Genomic DNA, 21862 nt, shown 5'->3' on the forward strand with positions numbered 1-21862 from the left:
TCAATTAAAAGCATAAGCAGTTTCAAAGAGTGCATACATGGAAGACTGCATGGAGTACATAAAACTTTGCATGTTTTTTTTCACAAATTCGTCTCACTTTAAAAAATAGTAACATAGTAATAAATAACATCTACATATTAAATCCCTTATTGTGATAAAAAATAGGCGATTATTTTTCTAAGACTTTCTCCACACTCAGAATATATATTTTTTTAAATTAAAATTAAAATTAGTGATGTCCTTACACTAACCCGTTGTGTTTTATGCTATTTAACATTAAAATATGTGTTTTTCAATCAAACTAGAAATTAGCATTTGGTTCTTGTCTACATTAAGATTGTTGTAAATTTTCTTTCCTGATATTTCAATAAATTTACAAGTAGGTCTAATGTACAAATGCAAACATCTCCTGTAAGTGTCACAGCCTGTGAAACTGTCTCATTAAAATCAAGTCTCATTAAAATCAAGGAGAAACAAAAGGGTCAGTCTAGTGGTTTAGGTCATCATTTTAATACCTAAATACACTGGTTCTACTTGCTGCTTTGTCAGAGACTTTCTGTATAATCTTCTGCAGGTCATCAAGTACTCAAATAAGCCTTTCTGTAGGCTAGAGTAATGCCTAAAGCCCTGAAGTAAGGTTTAAATTAGAATTGAAAGATTCAGGGCTACACTTACTATGTTCTCAAGGTAAGCCTTGTGCTCTGTTATCTAATTATTCAAATCTGTCAAATTTTATCAAATTCTATCAAAAGCCAAAATGATATATAACCTATTGTTTACTAACACTGTGGATTACATATGCAAATATGAATATGCATCTGCTTTCTTTGCCATTTAATAATACATGGTCTACATAAGCTTCCCTGTTTAAGTGTTTACAGGATGAGAAGAAAAAATGTTAATTTATGCTTGATACAATATCAAAATACACAGAATGACACAGAATACTTTGGGGCACTGTATTGGCAGCCACATATTTAAGTATGCTTCAATGGTAGGGAGTGGCACACTGGGGAGGGATAACAATGGAAGGGAATAGTCTTTCCCAAGTTGCATATTTAAGTGTATAACACAGATTTAAAAAGAAAATAAGATGACAATTCAAATATGTTTTCTAACTTTATTCTGGTTCTAAGCTTGTATTTCTTTTGAGAATATGGAATTTTAAAAGATTACATTTTATGCCAGAGCTGCAGCATAAAGTTATTAATATGTTCATCTTCACAAGCTGTTGCTAAATCCAGTGAGTCATCCTACCAATGCTAGAAAGACACAAATTAGACAAACCGAGACATCCACACATTTCTGTCCCTTTTATTAGCCCCGTAGGTTGCTGCATTTTGAAGAGTTTACTAGCCTTTGTGTAAGAGGATTGTAATCCATAATATATTCTTGCTACACATGTTGCTGTTATTCCTCATTCAGCTTGCTCTTTGAATGCGTGTACTTTCTAGCTTTGATTGGCAGCACCTATTGTTATCCCTAAAAGGTTTTAAGCCTGAAATAATTGCCACATTTGATCAACAGAATAGTAGTGCATGGCCCAGTTTTGAAAGGAGGTGCCTCAGCGTCTGATAGTATTTATGCGCTTTGGGCAGACACAAAAAATGAACCTCGGAGCATTTAATCAGCAGCATAGATAAGCATCCAAAAGCAAGAGTATAGGAACAGCTTTCCATATTCTTACTGTTTCCCATTAAAGGGCTATGCATTGGCTACTGCATTAAAAATAAACTCCTTGCCCTGGTTTTCAGATCCTTGTATTAGCTCTGAATGTCTCTGGTTTTGTGTCTTGTTTTGCTCCCCTCAGTCACTGAAATCCCCTAAGCTGAGGAGGATGCTGCCTCCTCGCCACCACCATACTTGTCCCTTGTACTAGCAGGCAGTTCCTGCTGCCAGGAGCTGCCCTCCTGGTGCCCAGTCCCACTTCGGCTTCTCACCTTCATGCACAGCCTCTCAGAAGACTCACTTCTGACTGGGGGCCCATTAGGAAGGCTTTCCCTATGGTGGCGTGTACAGATTGTCAGGTGCAAATGAGAGAAAGGAGGACATGCTCCATAAGCAGTGAATGGTACAAACATCTCCAAAATAATTCTCTCAGAGCAGCACTTCCGTCTATTCCTCTCCATCTCTCTTCCTGTAACAAGGAATGCTCCATCACTCCCCTGCAAATGCTGAATATTTTTGCTGATTAGTGTTTTAGATTAGCCCTTTTGTCCAGGAGATGATTTTCTTTCTAGTGTTACCAGAGTGGATTTTTTTATTGCTCTCCATTAGCTGCATCTGCGTGATGTATTTGTTTATTTGCATGCCAGCTCACTTTTCTCAGTGCCTTTCTTCCTCCATTCCTCTCTCTCCATCTCTTTCTGCTGCTGCAGAGGAGCAAGAGTCATTTAATATGAAATGTTCTCAGTCTTTAGTACAGAATGCACTGAACAATTCTTAATTACCTTTTAAAAATGCACTGTAGATAAAACCACATTAATCCTCTGACCTTCAGCTAGTACAAAAACATTGTGTTAATTGTCCTGAAAAATAGATAATTCCATTGTCACAAACTCTGAGGTCTTGCTTAAACAAACATAATTGTTAGACACAAAGGTCTGGCACAGTCACACTTCAAACCATTTTATGAAAATCTGTCCAGAGCTATTCAGGCTAGAGAGGAAGATATGTCTCCAAATCCCCATGAAGGATCATGCTGAGCACAGGCATCAAGAAGCTTTCACCAGACTCTCCCAATGCTCCCCGTGGATGGGATATATCAGATCAGAGGGTTCTAGCCTGCATACTGAGAGAGAAACAGGACCCTCTCTTTTAAAGTTTTCATGCCCAGCCTCAAGGAGAAATTGAGGCTTTTAGAAAGTTTGTTATCCCGGTGTGGAAGTAAACAAGACCTCTAAATTTTTGTGAAAGCCTCAAATGTCACAGTATTATTATTGAGGTGATAATAGTGTCTCAAAAACTCAATTCATAAATTGCAGAGAGAAAATGAGTGAAAGAAGACATCTCCCTCTTTCAGTCTTATGCTTTGCTTACAATGTGAGCTTATAAAATGTAATTCTGATATTATGGTCAGATCTGAGTTTATTTTTTAGTGGAAATAAAACTATATTATGCAGAACTTGATGTTTTCATGTACTCACAGTTTGTTTGTAGACTGTCTTCTAATGATCCCTTTCTCACAGTCCCAACAGTCTAGAGCTTCACTGCTTCTTCTTGTATCAACATTCTTAAAATTTCATGATGTTCATGAGCAGTCTTTTTCTTCAAGTTTGATTGCTGCAAACTCCTTTCCCACTTTGCTTTGGTTCTCACAAGAAATAGCATAGGTAATAAATGAGCTTATAAAGCACAGAAAATGTCAGCCTGGATCTTCACACCATATCCTAACTAAAACTCTGCTTAGCTGTCATTGATGTTCTTGCCTTCTAGTTATTGCTGCGTTAATTCAAATAATAATGTTTTTTTTAAAAAAAAGGGCCTTGTGCTGCATTTTTGATAGTAAATCCTAGAACCCCTTTGCAAGGGTAGTCAGTGCCTTTTCCTCCACCTTACACATAGGGAAATGCAGATACAGATGTATCTCACCCAGGCCAGTTTCCCACACAGCCTATTATACACACCTTTTGAACACCAAAACAGTGCTAGCTGGATTAAAGATCCCAAACTGTCAGACAAATTCATTATTTCCCTAATGAAAAACAAGGGCACCAAAAAATGCAAATGACAGTTAGGAAGAATATGTTTTTTTTAACAATGTAAGGCCTGATCAGCTGGACACGTGTTCAAGAAATCCAAGGCTCTGCCCCTCTTTTACAGATGCTTTATGAGTGTCAAATCCAGGTATGTACCTCCTTGATCTGTTCTCTTTAGCAAAGGTAAAACAAGTCAAGGTCTTGATGTGCAGACCCTTTCACCCCAGACCAAAAAGCATGATCTGACTTGTATTTTATTGTGCAGGTATGCTTGCAATAGAGCAAAGATTTTCGTCTGAGCCCTTATTAAGGACCATTGCAATCTCTATCTAAATCGGTGAGCTAGGTTATGGTGGGTGCACATCCAGTGGTGTAGATGCATCTGTGACAAATGATATGGTGTCACATGTTTCTTGACAGGCAATGTTAGCAGAGGAGGGAAGAGATGATGCCTTGCTAGCTACCAAATTAAATCTTTGCCTCCTGAATAGGAGAATTCTCAGTGGCGTTAAAGTTACAAACCTTGAGGTACATTGTAATGATGTCACAATAACAACCATGCAAACTCACATTACAATCATGAAAAAAAGAAAGTAAAACTTGATCTCAGATGTAAAAATTGAAAATATTATCTTGTGACTGCCACAGAACCAGGCTAACGAGATTATTCCTGCTATCTTGTCATCCAGTGAGATCATGTCTCAGGAAGAGGAGGGAGGAAAGTCTGTGTTTAATCACAGTTTTGAGGAAGGATTTTGTGATACTACATAGGCAGAAGAGAATGGAGATAGGCAGGCAGGAGCAAATATGACTTTCAGGGCTCTCAGGGATTTTTTGCATAGGTTGACCACAGACGCATTGTTATCAACTGTACTTTCCTTGTTTCAAAAGCTAGTCTTTTTAACTCGGGGGGGGGGGGGGGGGGTTAGCAATGTTTTAGTAGGAACAGTATAGAACGATTTTATATGCCAACACTGTGTTCTTTATTATTACGCACTATCCAGACAGGAAGACAAATTCCTCTGATCATTCTGAACAAGGTGGGGGTGGGGGGCTGGGAGGGGGAGGGAGGAGAAGAAAGCATTTCATTTTGTGACTTTCTTGGCTCAACTTTACCCTTGCAGACTTGTTAGTAATCCCTCCATTGTAAGAGAACAGCTAGTGACACCTGGTGGCTAATTATCTTTTTGTTTTGTTCTGTCTGCACGTTTTTTATTGTTTGCTTTCAAATGTGGCTAATTAAATAGTTTGTTGTATGATGATGTATTTATTTCATCTAACTCCTTATCTTATTGCTGACATGGCTAGAAAGGTATTATAGTGTTATCCAAATGTGACGCTATTTTCAGAAGAAACATTTTGGAGCAACACTACTTTCAACACTCCCAGAAAAGTAAAGATCAATTAAAATATACCTTATGACAATTTTATACCTGCCATGCACACCGATTGAGAGGAGTGGATGCACAGCAGACTGCCTGAAATACTTTGGGTGAATCCGTCTGCAGTGGATTGACTGCTTTCATTAGGGATCCAAACACTGATCCCATATTTGCTGTGCTGGCATACACATTTGTAGGAAGACTGCTGTGCCTCAAGAGCAGGGTTTGAAACTCCACTCCGCACTGCTCACTCCCAGTAGTATATTCAACTGAAGTGCTGACAGCTTTCAGCATGCTGTTCCCAGCATGGGCTCTGCCATGTGTCTCATGTTCCCCAATGTGAAAGATGTCACACAATAGATGTCAGCAGATGGGAGGGTGGTGTGTGCTTTCAGAGGAACCCCAGTGTCAGCTGTGCAAGGGCCAGTGGGATGTAAAGGTTGTCTCAATTGTCTCAATTTAGGATGCTTACAACGGCAAAATGGAGGTGTAAAGTCAGGCCAAGAGAGCCCAAGATATTTGGAAAGTGGTCATGTACAGAGAAAAGAAAAAAAAAAAGGGGGGGGGGGGGGGGAGGTTATAGACAACTTGTATTCTGGTTTATTATGAAAGTATGTGGAAAATGTAAAAAATGCAGTGGAGAGGAAATGGGGTGCACGTCTATGTGTTACTTGGATTGTCTTGGCCTATTTTTTGGAGCAGCTGTTACAAGATGTAGAAGGTAGTGTTTTGAAGGATAGAACCCTGTTTGAATCAGTTCTTCCTTCCCTTCCCTTCCCTTCCCTTCCCTTCCCTTCCCTTCCCTTCCCTTCCCTTCCCTTCCCTTCCCTTCCCTTCCCTTCCCTTCCCTTCCCTTCCCTTCCCTTCCCTTCCCTTCCCTTCCCTTCCCTTCCCTTCCCTTCCCTTCCCTTCCCTTCCCTTCCCTTCCCTTCCCTTCCCTTCCCTTCCCTTCCCTTCCCTTCCCTTCCCTTCCTTCCCTTCCCTTCCCTTCCCTTCCCTTCCCTTCCCTTCCCTTCCCTTCCCTTCCCTTCCCTTCCCTTCCCTTCCCTTCCCTTCCCTTCCCTTCCCTTCCCTTCCCTTCCCTTCCCTTCCCTTCCCTTCCCTTCCCTTCCCTTCGCAATAAAAGGTAATAACTAATAAAAGGTGCGTTGACCTGGCCAGCAGCTAAGCTCCCATACAGTTGCTTGCTCACTCCTTAGTCCCACAATGGGACAGAGGAGAAAACTGGAAAAGCTGAAGTGAGAAAATGCATGGGTCAAGATAAAGACAGTTTAATAAGTGAAGGAAAGAGACAAATAAAATGAGTGATGCCACAGCAGTCACTCACCACCTCCTGCAAACAGACCAATGCCCAGCCAGTCTCTGACCAATGGACACTTGGCAAAAAAAAACTCCATGCCCTTTATTCCTTTACCCCAGGTTTTCTTGCTGAGCATGGCATTATATGTTATGGAACATCCCTTCAGCAAATTTGGGTCAGCTGTCCCAGCTGTGTCCCTCCTAGATTTTTCCCAACTCGATGGGGAGAGGCAATAAGGGAAAAATAGCCAGCATTTCAGCAGAAAAAGCTTTGATGCTGTGCAAACTTTGCTCAGCAATAGACAAAACATGCGTGTACTGTCAACACTGTTTTAGTACATGGGTATACTACTATCAACACTGCTTTACACTGTTTTTATCAACACTTTTAAATGAATCTGTAGCTACAAAAATTAAGGGGGCACAATACACTATGAGTTGAGTGCAAATTTAGGAACAAATCCTGTTGCATTACGCATACACAAAGATAAAGTTATGGACCCTAGAATTTTGTGATCTTTCTTTAGGATTTTACTGATGCTCTCGACAGCTTTCTCTCTTAGACTGCTCATACACTTGTGTGTTTCTGCTGGGGCCATGGCTTGTCTTATTTTATATTTGTACAAAGCTCAGCAAAGACTCGGGCTTTGGTCTCATCTTAGATATGATATGGTATTATTGTCAATGCCCATACGCCAAAGCCTATAAAAATATATAATTTTCCCTGCTGGTTTACTGGAGCTTCAGGTTTCATCTCTTAACTACTCACTGATTCATTCCTGACTAACAACTTGCTCATGATACTATTATGCATCTCAAGCCCATCCTGATTTTTTCTTTCCTCCTCCTCTCCTGGTTCGTATTCATAGCTCACCTGCTGTTTCCTGACATTTTTGCATTAGTAGTCTTTTCCTTTCAGACACAAGCTAAGCATACAGCCTTCAGCACTGGTCATATTTTCTAACCTGCAGAAATGCTGGATTAGGTTTCCTGCACAGTTAACCAGCAGGTGATGTTATTCACTCTTTTTTCTCTGACACAGACAGGGTTTAGTGGCATCTCTTGACTTTGCTAACAATTTCCTGTTTGTGGGGATTTGCACAATGAAATCACAGAAAGTACAGATGGAAATGACCTACTAGGTCATCTAATCCTTCCCTCTGGCTATGCAGGATAATTCCTTACAGAATATCTTCAAGTATTTCTTTTTTTTTTTTCTTTCCAGTTTAGTTTTAAACGTTTGAAGTAACTAGGCTTCCATCAATTCCCATGGAAGATTATTCTACAACCTAATAGATCTCAGTTAAGAAGTGTTTCATTTCAGTCTGCGTAAATTTTCCCTTGCTTAATTTTATCCCATTACTCTGAGCTATATTCTCTTGTGATGCCAAAATATAGTCTCTTTAACCTCAGGGCTCAATTCCCTAATGCCTTTTGTGTTATATTGCCATCTACATTTACACCTGCAAAATAGCTTGAAAACTGACAAGGTGAATTGCAAGTTGAGGTTGATATTTTATTTATTTTTTTTTTTTTTGCTGCAGCTGTGAAATTATAAATTTTGCAACAGGGAATGTAGGTCATGGCTACATGTCACCTTTGTACAAGGCAGTGAAGCGACTGGAACATGCATGTTGATATGATGTCCAAAGTGGAGAAGGAACAGAAAAAAGTCACTGAAGTGATTTACAAATTAAGGATATCATTCATCAAGAGAGATAAAGTATTCTTCTCTTTAAAAGGAATTGACTTTTTTATTGTGGATACTAAGTACCTTCAGAGAAAAGAGATTCTGCCTACCGCAGCTCCTTTAATGTAGTAGGAAAAGTTTAACAAGGATGAATAACTGCGAGCTGAAGATAAGTGAATCCAGACTGAATATGAGGTACATGTTGGTAACGCTAAGAGTGATAAACTACCATTGAAGTGTTTTCCTTGATGTCTGCAGAAGAGGACACCTAATCTGTTTACCTAATGGAAGATACACATCAGCTGAAAGGTCACTAGTTGAAATATAGGAGTCTCTGCAAGAAAGGGTCAGACTAGATGATCTAGTGTGTTCTAGCCCTGAAAGTTATAGATGTACAACCTCACAAATACATGTGATAAGCTGAGAGAATGCAGAGGAGAGCCACTGTAGGAATGCAACTGGAGACAACTGTTTTGCAAGTTCATTGGAAGAGTGGGAATTCCCTTCTTTATTTTTATATGCCATTGCGAGCTGAACACATGACTCGTAGTCATCCTCTAAGTATTCAGTCTTCCATGAAAAATAAAATAACCCACTTTTCGAACTGATATTTAAAGAAATTATCAAGAGACAGATATAACTATGTAGTAAATATCAAATTGTATCTCTCCAGACAGATAAAATCAGAAATAGGATCACAGTGAGAGGCAATGCAAATTATCTAACTATCTATCTATCTATCTATCATCTGTCTATATATCTATATATCAACAGAGTAGAGATGCAAGCACAGCAGGAAAGTAATTTTCGTTGTCTCTGTGTGACTGGATGCTAAGGGATTATGTTCCTGAAACAAGACAAAAGGCAGCTCAAAAGATGTCTTGTACATCCTACACTGAAAGTTTCAAAGCACTCAGTGGACTTTGAATTCTGAACTCCATCTTCAGCAATGATTGACAACATGATTTCAAAGATATTTAGGTGCCTGAAGATGCAGTGTGGCACCTGGTGGGATTTGCAAACACGTCAAAGTAGGCCAGGCACATAACTCCCATTGATTTTCTGTGAGAACTGAGCTCCTAAAAACTTCTGCCACTTTTGAAAAAAGTACAGAGGCTGCAAGGTCACTGTGGTGGTTCTGAAAATATTATCCCTTATTGCCAATTGAAAGGGTAGAAATGGTAATGGTTATGTTATTTATTTCAAGACCAACTACTTTGCCTTTCAGGGTTCAGTACTTGAGCTAGAAGTGAAGTGAAATGCAGAGACAGAGTTAGAAACATGCTTTTTCCTGTCTTTCCTTCATCTCTCCTTCACATTCCAGTAATAACTGGTTCAACATATGATTGAGATTGACTGTGGGTGACTCTGAAGCAGAGGACTGAGCTCTTCTTTCATATAGTATGAAATTGGTTTTAGAGGAAACTGTCTCCATTCCCGTCCTCACCCGCCTCCACATGTTGCGCAAAAAACCTCTAAAAGAGAAGGTGAATACTTACTGTCTGAGGTGCCTGCTCTGTCCATGAAATATTAGCAGCAGATGGCAGATGAATAAATTTTAAGCACTTTTCAGCGCCTCAGCTTTTGCTAACTTATGTGAGTTGAGTGCTTCCAAGGCTATGCTGAATATTGCTCAGCTCAGACTGGTTACATTGTGTTTGTTCTTTTTCATCTTTCACTGCAACAGGGAAGGTAGTGAGAAAGGAAAATGGTGAGTGATGGTGGTAAGATCTCGTTGGCAAAAAAAAAAAAAAAAAAAATTACGAATGTCAGTCCTTTAATAAATAGAAAAGGGAGGAGGCTTGAGCTTGTACTACAGACTCACTTTTTGATGAGTTGGCAAGAAAATCTTCCTTGAGTAAAGCAGAGGAGTCATTTTAGTGTCTGACAGGCAATATCTTTTGCAGTGTCAGTCCTGTAAAGAATCTTTTTGGGAAAGGAGGTACTAGGATTTAGATACTAGAATAAGTATCAAGTTTGAAGGTGATACTTATTCAGTCTAAAGACTGCACAGGTAACCAAACAATCATTTTGCCTTTGGACTTTCACATACGTACAACAATATACCTGTGCTATGCAAGCAGCTGGGTGGCATAGCTTTAATTAAAGAATTTAATTTACTGTATCAACCCTGTTTACGTTGGTCTGGGGATTAATGTAATGTTTATTTTTCCAGTCACATCCAGAAATAACAGGATTAGAATATGCCTATGCCTCAAACAACACAAAGTTAATCTTTTTAATGAAGAAAAACAGATCTGTTCCCTCAAAACAAGATGTACATCTGAGTCAGAAGGCCTGATGTGTAAGATCTTTCTATGTGAAACATCAAAACATCCATGCATAATCAGTCTGTTTGTGACGACATACCTACATAGTGCTATCTTAATTATTTCTGCTGTCACTCAGTGGACAGGTTGAAGGCTTGACCCAGAGGTAAATAAAGTCAATAGAAATCTCCACAGTTTTAGGTTAGGCTTTTTTTTTTTTCCCTTTCGTTTACATTTATTTTAAAATGAAAAAAAAAAAAAAGTTTTTCTTTTGAGCATGAAATGAAGTTTTTTAAAAAAATTACTAAGTTTTAATGAATGCATATTTGTTAGCCTTTCATGTCATTTTCCAAAATTTAATTCATCCTTTCTTCTAGGAACGTCCATAGACCAACAGCATTCTCGACTTATGATAGTGCATCCTTTGCACTTTACTCCTCATTAAGATTGTTTAAACTTTCAACAAATGTTCCCAATGGTCCTGCTTGTTCTCTTGATCTGTTTTCTTAAGAAGTAAAGCCAACTTTGTGGCTTTTGCTATACGTAACTCTGAAAGACTGTCAGATGAAGTATCATCAAATGATTAGGATAATAGAATGGGCAGATGCTCTTAAGTGGAAGAGCCACACATAGCTGTCGTTATAAGTGCATTGATTTTTAGCTTGATTGCAATAGATTCTGCATGAGGTTGCTTCCTCATAGATTTTGCTTTGCTTATGAGAGTGTAATTAGAGTAGTGTGGCACATATAAAAAAGAACAGATGGACATTACATTATTTAGGATTTCCCTTATCACACAGTGAGAATGCTGACTGTATCCATGTTCAGAAGTAAAAATAAATAAATAAATAAATCCTTATCCTAGAGATAATGTCTACAGATGCATACATCTATCTATCCAACAAAAAGGAAGAAATTGAAATATTTTGAAAATTAGAGAGATATATCAGAAGAATGCATAGCCTTAATAAAGCCTATTATGACCATAAAAAATGGTAATAATAATCTTCTTGTGAATAATTCAAAAAGTATTGGTGTTGAGCTTTCTTAAGGATATTTTAAAGAGGGTATATTCCCCATGTTGTTTCAAGAAAAGGTAAAATTATTGAAGAAAAATTTCAGCTGTTATATTTCTATAGTTCAAATGACAGTTTATTCCAGGAAAAGATCTGATTCTTAAATTTTAGGAATTAATATTATTACCTGCATATGTTACACAAAAAGCATTACCTTTTTCCCTAAATTACTGCAGCTTGTGCAATTAACTACATTTACATCTTCCTGTGTACGGATGACTGTGATCTCACATTGTGCTCTGGAGTCTTGCTTTTTTAAACCATTCCTGATTAATTCAGAAGGCAATGGAACATGTTTCCACCTGTTCTGCAGTGGGGGAGACTGAATGCAATTCAGCAATTACAAAGTAGAAAGGAGAAATCAGTAATTAGTGGAACCATGAGTCACTGGTACAGTTGAAATTGGCTGTTCCCAAAGTGCAGGCTGTTTCTTACTACAAGTGTAACTGAATCACTTGTTTGCTCACATCTCTCTTTATTTGTTTTATTTTTGAGTCTTTTGAATGAACGTTAAAAAATGATTTTGGGATATCTGTTTGAGGTAAATTTCATATTAGGACTTCTTTGTCAGTGGTGATAGACGTGGTGGTACAAAGATGTTGCAGTGAGGAAGCAACAAACTCAACAGATGGACATTGGAAGGGACTTAAAGACACCAAAGAAATTAAAGAATGATCAAAAAGTCTGTTACTGCAAATGAGGAGTAAAGAAGGATGATGGTGAGGAGAGAGGGCATGCTCCACAAAGGGTGGAAGGAAAGACTTGAATATTTTTCCTGCTTCAAAAAAGTTTTCACTGCTCTTGGGTACCAATTTACCCTGAATTATATTTAAAAATTTCTTTATTTTACTTAATTGCTGTTTAGATGATGAGCTGGTAATGATAAAAGTTGAAGATGGAATTTGTCTTTATAAACAGTCTATCCATTCTCTTATATGGTATCTCACACATTCCCGTTTTTTCCAGTGGCTTTATTTGGTATAGAGACAGTGGATAATGCCTTGACATTCTCATCTCAAAGAAATGCGTTGCTCTTACAGAGAAAAGAAGGCAAAATATTTTCCTTGATACGTGTCTGAAGTAAATTGATTTTAAGTTAAATGATTATTTTTTCTATGCTAAAATGCCAGAGAAAATATACAGTAAAAATGTTCCCTGCCACAACAATCTACCAAACTGAATTTTAAATGACCTGTCAGAATTTTAGAGAAATGTTATCACCAATTTTATCAATTTTATGTTGTAATCAACAACAGAAAAATGTTCATGAGATACCTTTTCATAGTCCTAAGCTCTTCAAACCCTTTTTTGTCCCACTTTTTTTTTAAGTACCTTTTGATTATATTTTTTTCTTATAATCTAGTCAAACGTTACTTGAGATAACTTGATTTTACCTTGCAGAAGACTACACTTCCTCCCAGTTTTACCAAGTAATAATGTCTTCTGCACTTTTCCCTCACTTCTTATCCCAGACTCTGGAGAAATTTAAACACAAAACCTGTTGCCTGGAACTCAACACTTACTGACCTCTCCCAGTAAATTTTCCCAAATATTTACTCTGTAGAAGGTGTAGATATTAGATCTATCACTACTCTTACTTGGATACTTTTTTATTTACAGAGCAGCCAAGAAGACTACTTATGTCCTAGAATTTCTCATGCTTACCAAGAAATGATCTTTTGGAGAGTCAAGGGGAGGTTTTGTCAGTAATTGTCACAGAGCATATGGTGGTATAGTGCTCAGCGACTAAGTCAGGGAAAAAAAACAAGTGCTGGTCCAAAGGCAGAATTTTTCATGTGGGAGAAATATTGGTATTTATGAAATTATTTATTTATTTATTTTATGTTACTATCAAATTTTAGGGGTTTAGAAAAGTATCTTAACTAAGGAATCTTTCTTTATTAAGTACAGTTTAGATAGTGCATTCCTAGCTATTAAAGCCACTGAAAACTTTGTTTTAATTACCTGTGATATGAAATTTTGAAAGTCTTAATCATAAAATGGTGACATTACAATAGAAAGTGCAGGGACTCTGATAAATTGTTTCTATATATGGGTATGTACTATTTCAGACGTGACTGAAATCAAAATAATTAAAAAGAAAAAAAAGCCCCCCAAAACTATGAGATATGGAAAGATGACTGACTTTGTTAATGCCATACAATTAGCGTAGAACTATCAATATATATTTATACATAAATTTGAAAGCAACTGAGTAACAAATTTTAAAAGAAAGTTTAGAATTAAATACTTTGCCTGACCAATCTGGTGGCTTTATATGAAGGAGTGACTGCATCACTTGACAAGGGAAGACAGACTGAGGTCATCTACCTGGACTTCTGTAAGGCCTTTGACACGGTCCCACATGACATCCTGGTCTCCAAATTGGAGAGATATGGATATATGGGTGGACAAGGATGTTGTGGATAAGGAGTTGGCTTGAAGGTCGCACCCAGAGAATAGTGGTCAATGGCTCTATGTTCAAGTGGAAGCCAGTGATGAGAGGAGTACCTCAGGGGTCTGTCCTGGGACCAGTACTGTTTAATATCTTTATCAATGACATAGACAACGTGATCAAGTGCACCCTCAGCAAGTTTGCAGATGACACCAAGCTGAGTGGTGTGGTTGATGCAACAGAAGGAAGGGATGCCATCCAAAGGGACCTGGACAAGCTTGAGAATTGAGAATGTGAACGTAATGAGGTTCAACAAGTCTAAGAGCAAGGCGCTGCACCTGGGTTAGGGCAATCTCAGACATGAGTACAGGCTGGGAGAAGAACTCATTGAGAGCAGCCCTGCAGAGAATGACTTAGGGGTTCTGGTGGAAGAAAAGTTTGACATGATCTGGCAGCGGGTGCTTGCAGCGCATGCTTGCAACGCTGGCCCAGCTGGCCAGCTGGCCCAGAAGGCCAACTGCATCCTGGGCTGCATCAACAGATGAGTGGCCAGCAAGTCAAGGGAGGTGATTGTCCCCTTCTAATCTGCCCTTGTGAGGCCCCACTTGGAGTACTGTGCCCAGGTCTAGAGCCCCCAACACAAGAAGGATGTGGATCTGTTAGAGCAAGTCCAGGGCCACAGAGTTGATCAGAGGGCTGAAGCACTTCTTTTATGAAGAAAGGCAGAGAGAGCTGGGGCTGTTCAGCCTGCAGAAGAGAAGGCTCTAGGGTTACTTCACTGCGGCCTCTCAGTACTTAAAGGGGGCATAAAAAAGATGGAGAGTGACTCTTTGCTCAATCAAATAATGAAAGGACAAGCGGGAATATTTTTAAACTAAAAGAGGGGAGATTTAGATTAGAGATTAGGAGGAAATTCTTCACTCAGAGGGTGATGAGGCACCGGAACATGTTGCCCAGAGAAGTGGATGCTCCATCCCTGGTGGTGTTCAAGATCAGGTTAGATGAAGCCCGGGCAACCTGGTCTAGTGGGTGGTGTGCCTGTCTGTGGCAGTGGGGTTAGAACTAGATGATATTTAAGGTTCCTTCCAACCTGAGCCATTCTATGATTCTATGAGACTTTTCGGTGTTTATGTGTTTAAGTGTTTAAGAATATTAGTTGAATTGATACTATTTTGTGGGAAAAGTTTTAAGAATTTCAAGTAAATGAAAGCAAAAAATGCTAGACCATAGTATAGTTCAATATATTTGAAGGCTTGAGAATGTTTTTTAATTACTGTATATTCAATAGCAGTTCATTCTTAATTTCATAATGCTCAGCTATCTAGGTATTTTACTCTTAAATCATATTAACCACAAATCTTGCTACTTAATAAATTGGTTTTAAATCCTGGTGCATCTGCTAGTTTGAGAGCAGACTGTACTAAGACTGGTCTCCAAGAGGCTTCCTTACATTCACATTACAGAAATTCTCAGCAATTGAATGACACCTGCTATTATTTCTATTTCCTCTCTTGAATCCTTGCTCAAGAAAGGAAAAAGAGCATTAGCTGTTGTATTTGGAAGGTGCATCATCTTAAAAGCTCTGCTGTTGTATTGCATTTGCAAAGCAAGAACCAAGCTCCCAGAGTATGCTCTCGGTTGTTCTTTGGTCAATAACACCAGAAGCCGTTTATTGTTGAGACACAGCACAATTTTGTCTTCAAAACATTGGAAAATATCTGCTCAATTTTCAATAGAATTTTCTGATTCTTTGAGTTTCAGATCATTTTTCTGCTCTTTTTGTTCTCCTACTTTTAATTACAAAACTAGTTGAATACCTAAGTCAAAATAAATGTTAAGAAACCAACAAGGACAAATTTCTGTAAGTTTTATTAGAAACATTCTTTGAGTCAGCTCGTCACTTTGTGTGAGGTATTTTCATCGCAAAACTCATTTTCTGTGGGTCTTTGTAGACCATTAGCCAACAAATGTGGTTTGAATAAGTACACTGAAGGATGTGATCATCACCTAAAAGAGAGAAGATAGATGGTCAGTGCCAACTGAGGTTTAGGAGGAGAATTCCTCCTTCAGTAACTGCTTAACATTTTAAATTTCTCTTTAGTTTTTCATTCAGTGAAACATGTTTTTTAGAGGTATCTAGTAATTCCCGAGTTTTGGTGCTTAGCCCAGATCAGACTAGGAATCCTTGCATCCTGAACCTTACCTGCTGGATTACACAATGTTTGATTAGGATATCATGTACTATTTAATTCAGACACCGTGGTTGCTAACAGATGCTGAAATTAGTTTCTGTTTGTAAATGTGATATTACTGAAGAGAAAAGTTGGTTTATATATAAGAAAAAAATAATGCTTGCAATTAGGGGTTCTAGATGCTTTTTTAAACAGTGCAGCATTAGCAGAGCTATCAGAAGATTGTCTCTGGAATATTCATTTATCTGAATAACACCTTTAATTTAGGATTTTTATATGAGTGAAAGTTTTCTAGGAAGAAAAAGCAGAAAAGTCTTTTAAGAGAATACAATTTGAGACCCATTTATTTCCCAGAACTAATGTTTATATATAGAAATTATAGGCTGTGTGTAGCCGTTGAAGATCTTCTATTCCTAAATGTACAATGGACATTGTATTACAAATCTATTGCTAAAAAAAATAAAATAAAATAAAATAAAAATGAAACCTAGTTCTATAATTCACATCAGAGCAATGTCTGAAACACTCCATTTTGGAAATTTGTTTAAACTCCAACCACCACATTCTGTAGCAGAGCACTGGGGCACCCTTGTCTAATGGCTTATTACGAACCTCCTAGGGACTCAATGGCATGAAAGACGGTATATGAGCTTAGAGGGATTTTTTTTTCTTGCCCCGTGTGTAGTTTAGATGTCATTTGCAGCTACTGTGTACTGATAGTTTACTTCAAAAGAATGCTGATCAAGGCCCGAGGAAAAGATCGAGCTATGTGCTAAAAAGAGGTGAAAGAATAAAGTACTGCTTTGCTGGCTGCCAGATGCTTATTCCTAGTTTGAATTCAAAATTGATCCTTTTAACCTGTACGGATAAGAACAGTCAAATCATATTTGATTAATATTTGTGTTTTTTATTATTAATAATAATAATTTTAAATATTTTACTGTTTTTTATCCTTTTTCAAGATCCAGTAAAAGAAAAATCTGCTCAGTCACCTAAGAGTCACCAATCATTTTTGCTTTTTGAGAATATGTACCAAAATATAACCTTCTTCAAATAATTCCTGAGAATAGCTGCAAAAAGGAAAGGGGTGTTTCATAGTCTTACAAATGATTTTGTTAGCTATAACATTAAAACCTGTTACAGGTGCTTTCAAAAAAAGCTTGTGGTTAGCTTTTGGATCTCTCAGTATCTGGGTGATCCATATAAGCCTTTTAAGAAGACTTGAATACCAAACAGGTTCTCAGCAACTCCTGAAAAATTGTGTGCTTTGAATTTGGGAACCAAAATATCAGAAGGGTCAGATTTTGAAGTCTCATCTGCTATAGTAAGTCCCAATAGTCTATTAAAAGTATTTTATTGATTTACATTGTTGAAGAAGTGGGGCTATTTTAGAGAAGAAAAAAAGAATCCCTTCTGTTGGATATCAAACAGTTCTGTCACCGATACCAAGGAAGCTACAGTGCCTTTACCTGCACTGCTGGTCAAGGCTGCTAGAGTACCCAGACTGCTGTTCATGTGTTATATTGGTCTTAATGATGTTGCATAGCTTCCAAGACTTGTATACATCATTCTTATATCACACATTTGCCTTTGCGGTTGCAAGACATTCAATGTAAAGTTTTAAAAAGAAAACAGCCTAAAGCTCTGGCAGTTATACTTCCTAGGATGATTGGCAAAGATGTGTTTAGGGTAATGTTTATATGATGCCTAGGAGTGGTGTCTAACAAAAGTTAACTTTTTTTCTGGAAATTCCTCTTAATTAACCTGAAAAACAGAACCACAGATTGGCTAGCAAAAAGGCCAGAAAGATTTTGCTGTTGCTACTGATTTTAAGAAAAAGTTATCATGACTATGGAAACCTGTTGTAATATAAGCTTTTTTCCCCAACAACTTACACACTATTATAATTTAAAAGTTAAAACCAAGACCTGTGCAAAGTAAAATCGAATAAGGTAAAATGCTCTTAAACTTTAATTGCACTAATATAACTCATCATTCAACTATTTTCTCAGTATTATTTTCCTTTGAGTTGTTTAGTTACCTATTGTTTGTGACTTATAGTAAGCAACTGCATTTCGGGACTTCAGAAGTCGCGATCAGTTTTGTCTCCTGTGAGATCTACCAATTAATTCAATTTAATTCTCTTTAATTAATTCTTTTATTTCATTCAAGCTTGAGGTGCCTAGATGTAAGTGTTATATACCTTTGGAAGAATCCAGTTGGTTTAAGGTCTTACTAAACATCCTCTACATTCCATCTTACTTGCATAAGTATGGCTCTAGAAATCTAACTTTAGGCACTTTGCCTTAAAAAAAAAATAGCTTAAGAATAGAAATATTCACTTTTTCATATAATCAAATGTTATTGTGATCATCTATTGATAATTTCTCAAAATTTTCAGCTCTTTAAAAAGATTTTCTTACTTGAAAGTTTGTCCAGATATTTACTGAGAATTTACTGTATGTTGATGTTGTGTATTTCAGAGAATTTACTACATGTTGTATATTTCAGATGATGGAAAAACACACAGATTCTTTTAACATAAATTATGGCTATAAAATATATTAAAGTATGCTGTCCTAATAAACTATGGCTTATATTAAAAAAAAAAAAAAAAAGGAGCTTGAGGGCTTTATTTAGATCCCACTTGTTATTATAAATGATACTGCCAATTTATTTATTTTTTTATAACCTCCAGCAATAGAAGATTATTGTGATAAATGATTCATATCACTGCAATATACACCTTTTAAAATTTCCACATCTGGCTACTAATAGGCACTTCTTGAAGGCTTCAATAGGCTCCTTAGTCAGATAACATGGCTGAAAGCTGCTTCATGATTAATTTCATCTAAATGTAGTAATTATCATACTTTGAAGTAATGCCTGCAAAACATGCTTTCATAGAGAGTTAGTGGAAGCCAAGGATTAACCTAGAAACATTTCAGTTCAGAGCAGCATATCACCCAAATAGAATTGTGTTTTCCCCTGAAGTTCTCCATACTCTCTATTAGACTACTTGGCAGTCATTTGCATTACCTTATCTCATATCAACTTTTTCACAGCAATTTAGAGAGCTGTCTGAAGCAACTTTGTATTATTATTGATAATGGGATAGTCTTGGTTTTGAAAGCTACTTATTTTGGCAGCTTCTGCCTTAAAGTATTTCTTGTATTAGTGATTAAAAGCACAGTTAATTTATCATTCATAAGTTGTGGGTATAACCATTATCCTGCCTATATTCTAGGCACCCTGTAGATTATTAGAGAGGATGTTCATTTCTTCATGGGTTCCTAAGGGGGTAACTTCTACCATTATTCTATGCATCTCTGCTTCCTGTCCTATAGGACCTCGACGAGCAGTGTTTTAGCTGTACAAATAAGACTAGTGAAAGAATATGTAAGGTCTTTAGTATGGTTATAAAAGTAGCACACTTTCGTATCCAGATAAAATCCCTGAGGTAGAATAGCACCAACCACTAGAATGGAGAGTTATCACTGAATATTTCTGCCCACTTGCACCTACTTGTTAAGGATTCCAAATCTTCTCTCAGCCATCAGAAAAAAAGTTCTACAAAAGAACAGCAGTGCCACTTTCACTGAAGATGGGACCGAATAGCTCATTTAATAGCTCTGTTTAGCCATGTTGCATTTTGCTATAGCTGAGTTATTTTAACTTTTTTTTAAAACAAACAGGGACAGATGTTGCCTATTCTTACATGGTCCACACATAGAACTGAGTTACTTCAGGTTCATAAGTTATTTCATGTTTGCTCAGTTTTGGTAACAGTCATACGTGTTCTCTTTTTCACACGTAATGTAATGTAAGAGAAATGTGTTAGCTTGAATTTTAACTGGGAAAATTTTGAAGTAGCAGGGATCTTTCCTCTAGGCTGGACTGGAGAGATATCTCAGATTCTTTCTCTCTCTTCTCTTTAAACGTAAAGATGCCATTTGTTATGGCATTTAGGAAATATATGGCAGCTAGAGTTTTGGGTAGGTGTTGTGTGGAGCTATCCAAACTATGTGTCAATTGTATGGTCAACAATTGTAGAGAGACCAGACTGGATAGTGCTTTTTATTGCTTGACTTTATCCTTAGGTTTCTAGGGCATCTTGCCTTACATTTCTGCAACCTGAGAATGTACACATGGTGAGCAACCATGGTTCAGCTAGTACATGTAAGCCATGGTAACTCAACCATATGTTGACTCTGACAGATAACTATATTGAAACTAAACATAAACGTCTACATTCATACAGGTTTTGTTGCATTTACACTTACATGCAAATTGGTGCAATTTCATCATGAAACAGAAAATAAATGATTCACCGCATCATTCAAATGCACTTTGCAACAATAAAATACGTACTGCAGTTCTCTGTCTACCTATGTAGTATATACTGTCTACCTATATATGTTTTTATGCATTTTTTTTTCTTTTTACCTTACAGATAAAAAAGAAGCTGCTGTGTTCAAAGAACTCAAAAGTAAGATGTTACTGTGCAATAGGTTATGATCTCTTTTACATGTCATGTAGTTTCAAACAGCATGGTTCAGTAATCCACAACAATAGTTATTGAATTGTTGAAAACACAAAGAATAAAGTAGCTACACCATTTATAATTGAAAAATGACATGTTTAGACTTCAGCTGCCTCCTACATTCTAAATCCATTCTTATGCTACTTCTAATTCTACACTCCTCTTAGTGACTGACAGTTTTCCCTTCCTTGTTTTCTATCACTGTCTTCAAAAACAAAGGTTTCATAGGGAAGGAAATGTCAAATGAGGTCTGAGCAGAACGTGCTCTCAGTGGCAGCAAGTTGGGTAAATGGACTGAAAGTCCAATGTGCCAGAGGACCATCAAATTTGTTTTTGCAAATTGCAAAAGCATGGCCTTGCCTATCTAGTTACCACAGATGCAGACAGAGACAGGAAGACTTCTGAGGCAGAAGAGAGGTAGGAGCTGGGCTGTTCTGCATAAATAAACTCCTCAAAAAAAAAAAAAAAAAAAAAAAAAGCTTTGAGTATTTTGCTATTGACAAGCATATTGAGAGTATTGTTACACCTTTTTCTCCTTCAAATTGTAAGCATCAATGCCTCAACATAGTAATAATAATTTGACATAATTACACTGGCAAGATTTCATTTGCTCAGATCTCTGTAGTTAAAGTACAATATACAAAAATGTTCAGAAAACTATGGGGCTTTGTAATCTCATTCAAATTTATGATTAAAGAATACACTGACTCCAGACACCACATATGATCTTTCCCAGCCTGTACGGCAGAAGAATCCCCTGCCATCCTCATTTTCAGCTGAAACTTATTCACATAAAGATGTAGAGTCATTAGCACTGAAATATTTTGTGAATAATGAACTATGGACATATTGGAATGAGTCCAGAGGAGGGCCACGAAAATGATCAAAGGGCTGGAGCATACCTCCTAGGAAGACAGGTGAGGGATTTGGGGTTGTTTAGCTTGGAGGAGAAAAGGCTCCAGGGAGACCTTATAGCCTTCCAGTACCTAAAGGGGACGTACAGGAAAGCTGGGTAGGGACTCTTTGTTAGGGAGTGTAGTGATAGGACAAGGAGTAATGGCTTTAAACTAAAAAGGGGGAGATTTAGGTTGTGCCCATGAGGGTAGTGAGGCATTGGCACAGGTTGCCCAGAGGAACTGTGGATTCCCCATCCCTGGAAGTGTTCAAGGCCAGGTTGGATGGGGCTTTGAGCAACCTCGTTTAGTGGGAGGTGTCCCTGCCCATGGCAGTGGGTTGGAATTAGATGATCTTTAAGGTCCCTTTGAACCCAAACCATTCTGTGATTCTATGTTTCTATGATTCTATGATTCTATAATT

General features: G+C 37.5%; 1 protein-coding gene across 3 annotated transcripts in view; it reads left to right on the forward strand.

The window, feature by feature from the left end:
• TRDN (triadin) overlaps window positions 1-21862 on the forward strand; it is a 243231-nt gene that overhangs the window by 119869 nt on the left and 101500 nt on the right. For all 3 annotated transcript variants that reach the window (XM_080588349.1, XM_080588347.1, XM_080588348.1), the window contains one exon: window positions 20456-20491. In XM_080588349.1, the coding sequence (XP_080444475.1) occupies window positions 20456-20491 (36 nt within the window). The remainder of the gene's footprint in view (window positions 1-20455; window positions 20492-21862) is intronic.

The sequence above is a fragment of the Anser brachyrhynchus genome (genome assembly GCF_964034855.1).
Source record: "Anser brachyrhynchus genome assembly, chromosome: 3".
Taxonomy (NCBI): domain Eukaryota; kingdom Metazoa; phylum Chordata; class Aves; order Anseriformes; family Anatidae; genus Anser; species Anser brachyrhynchus.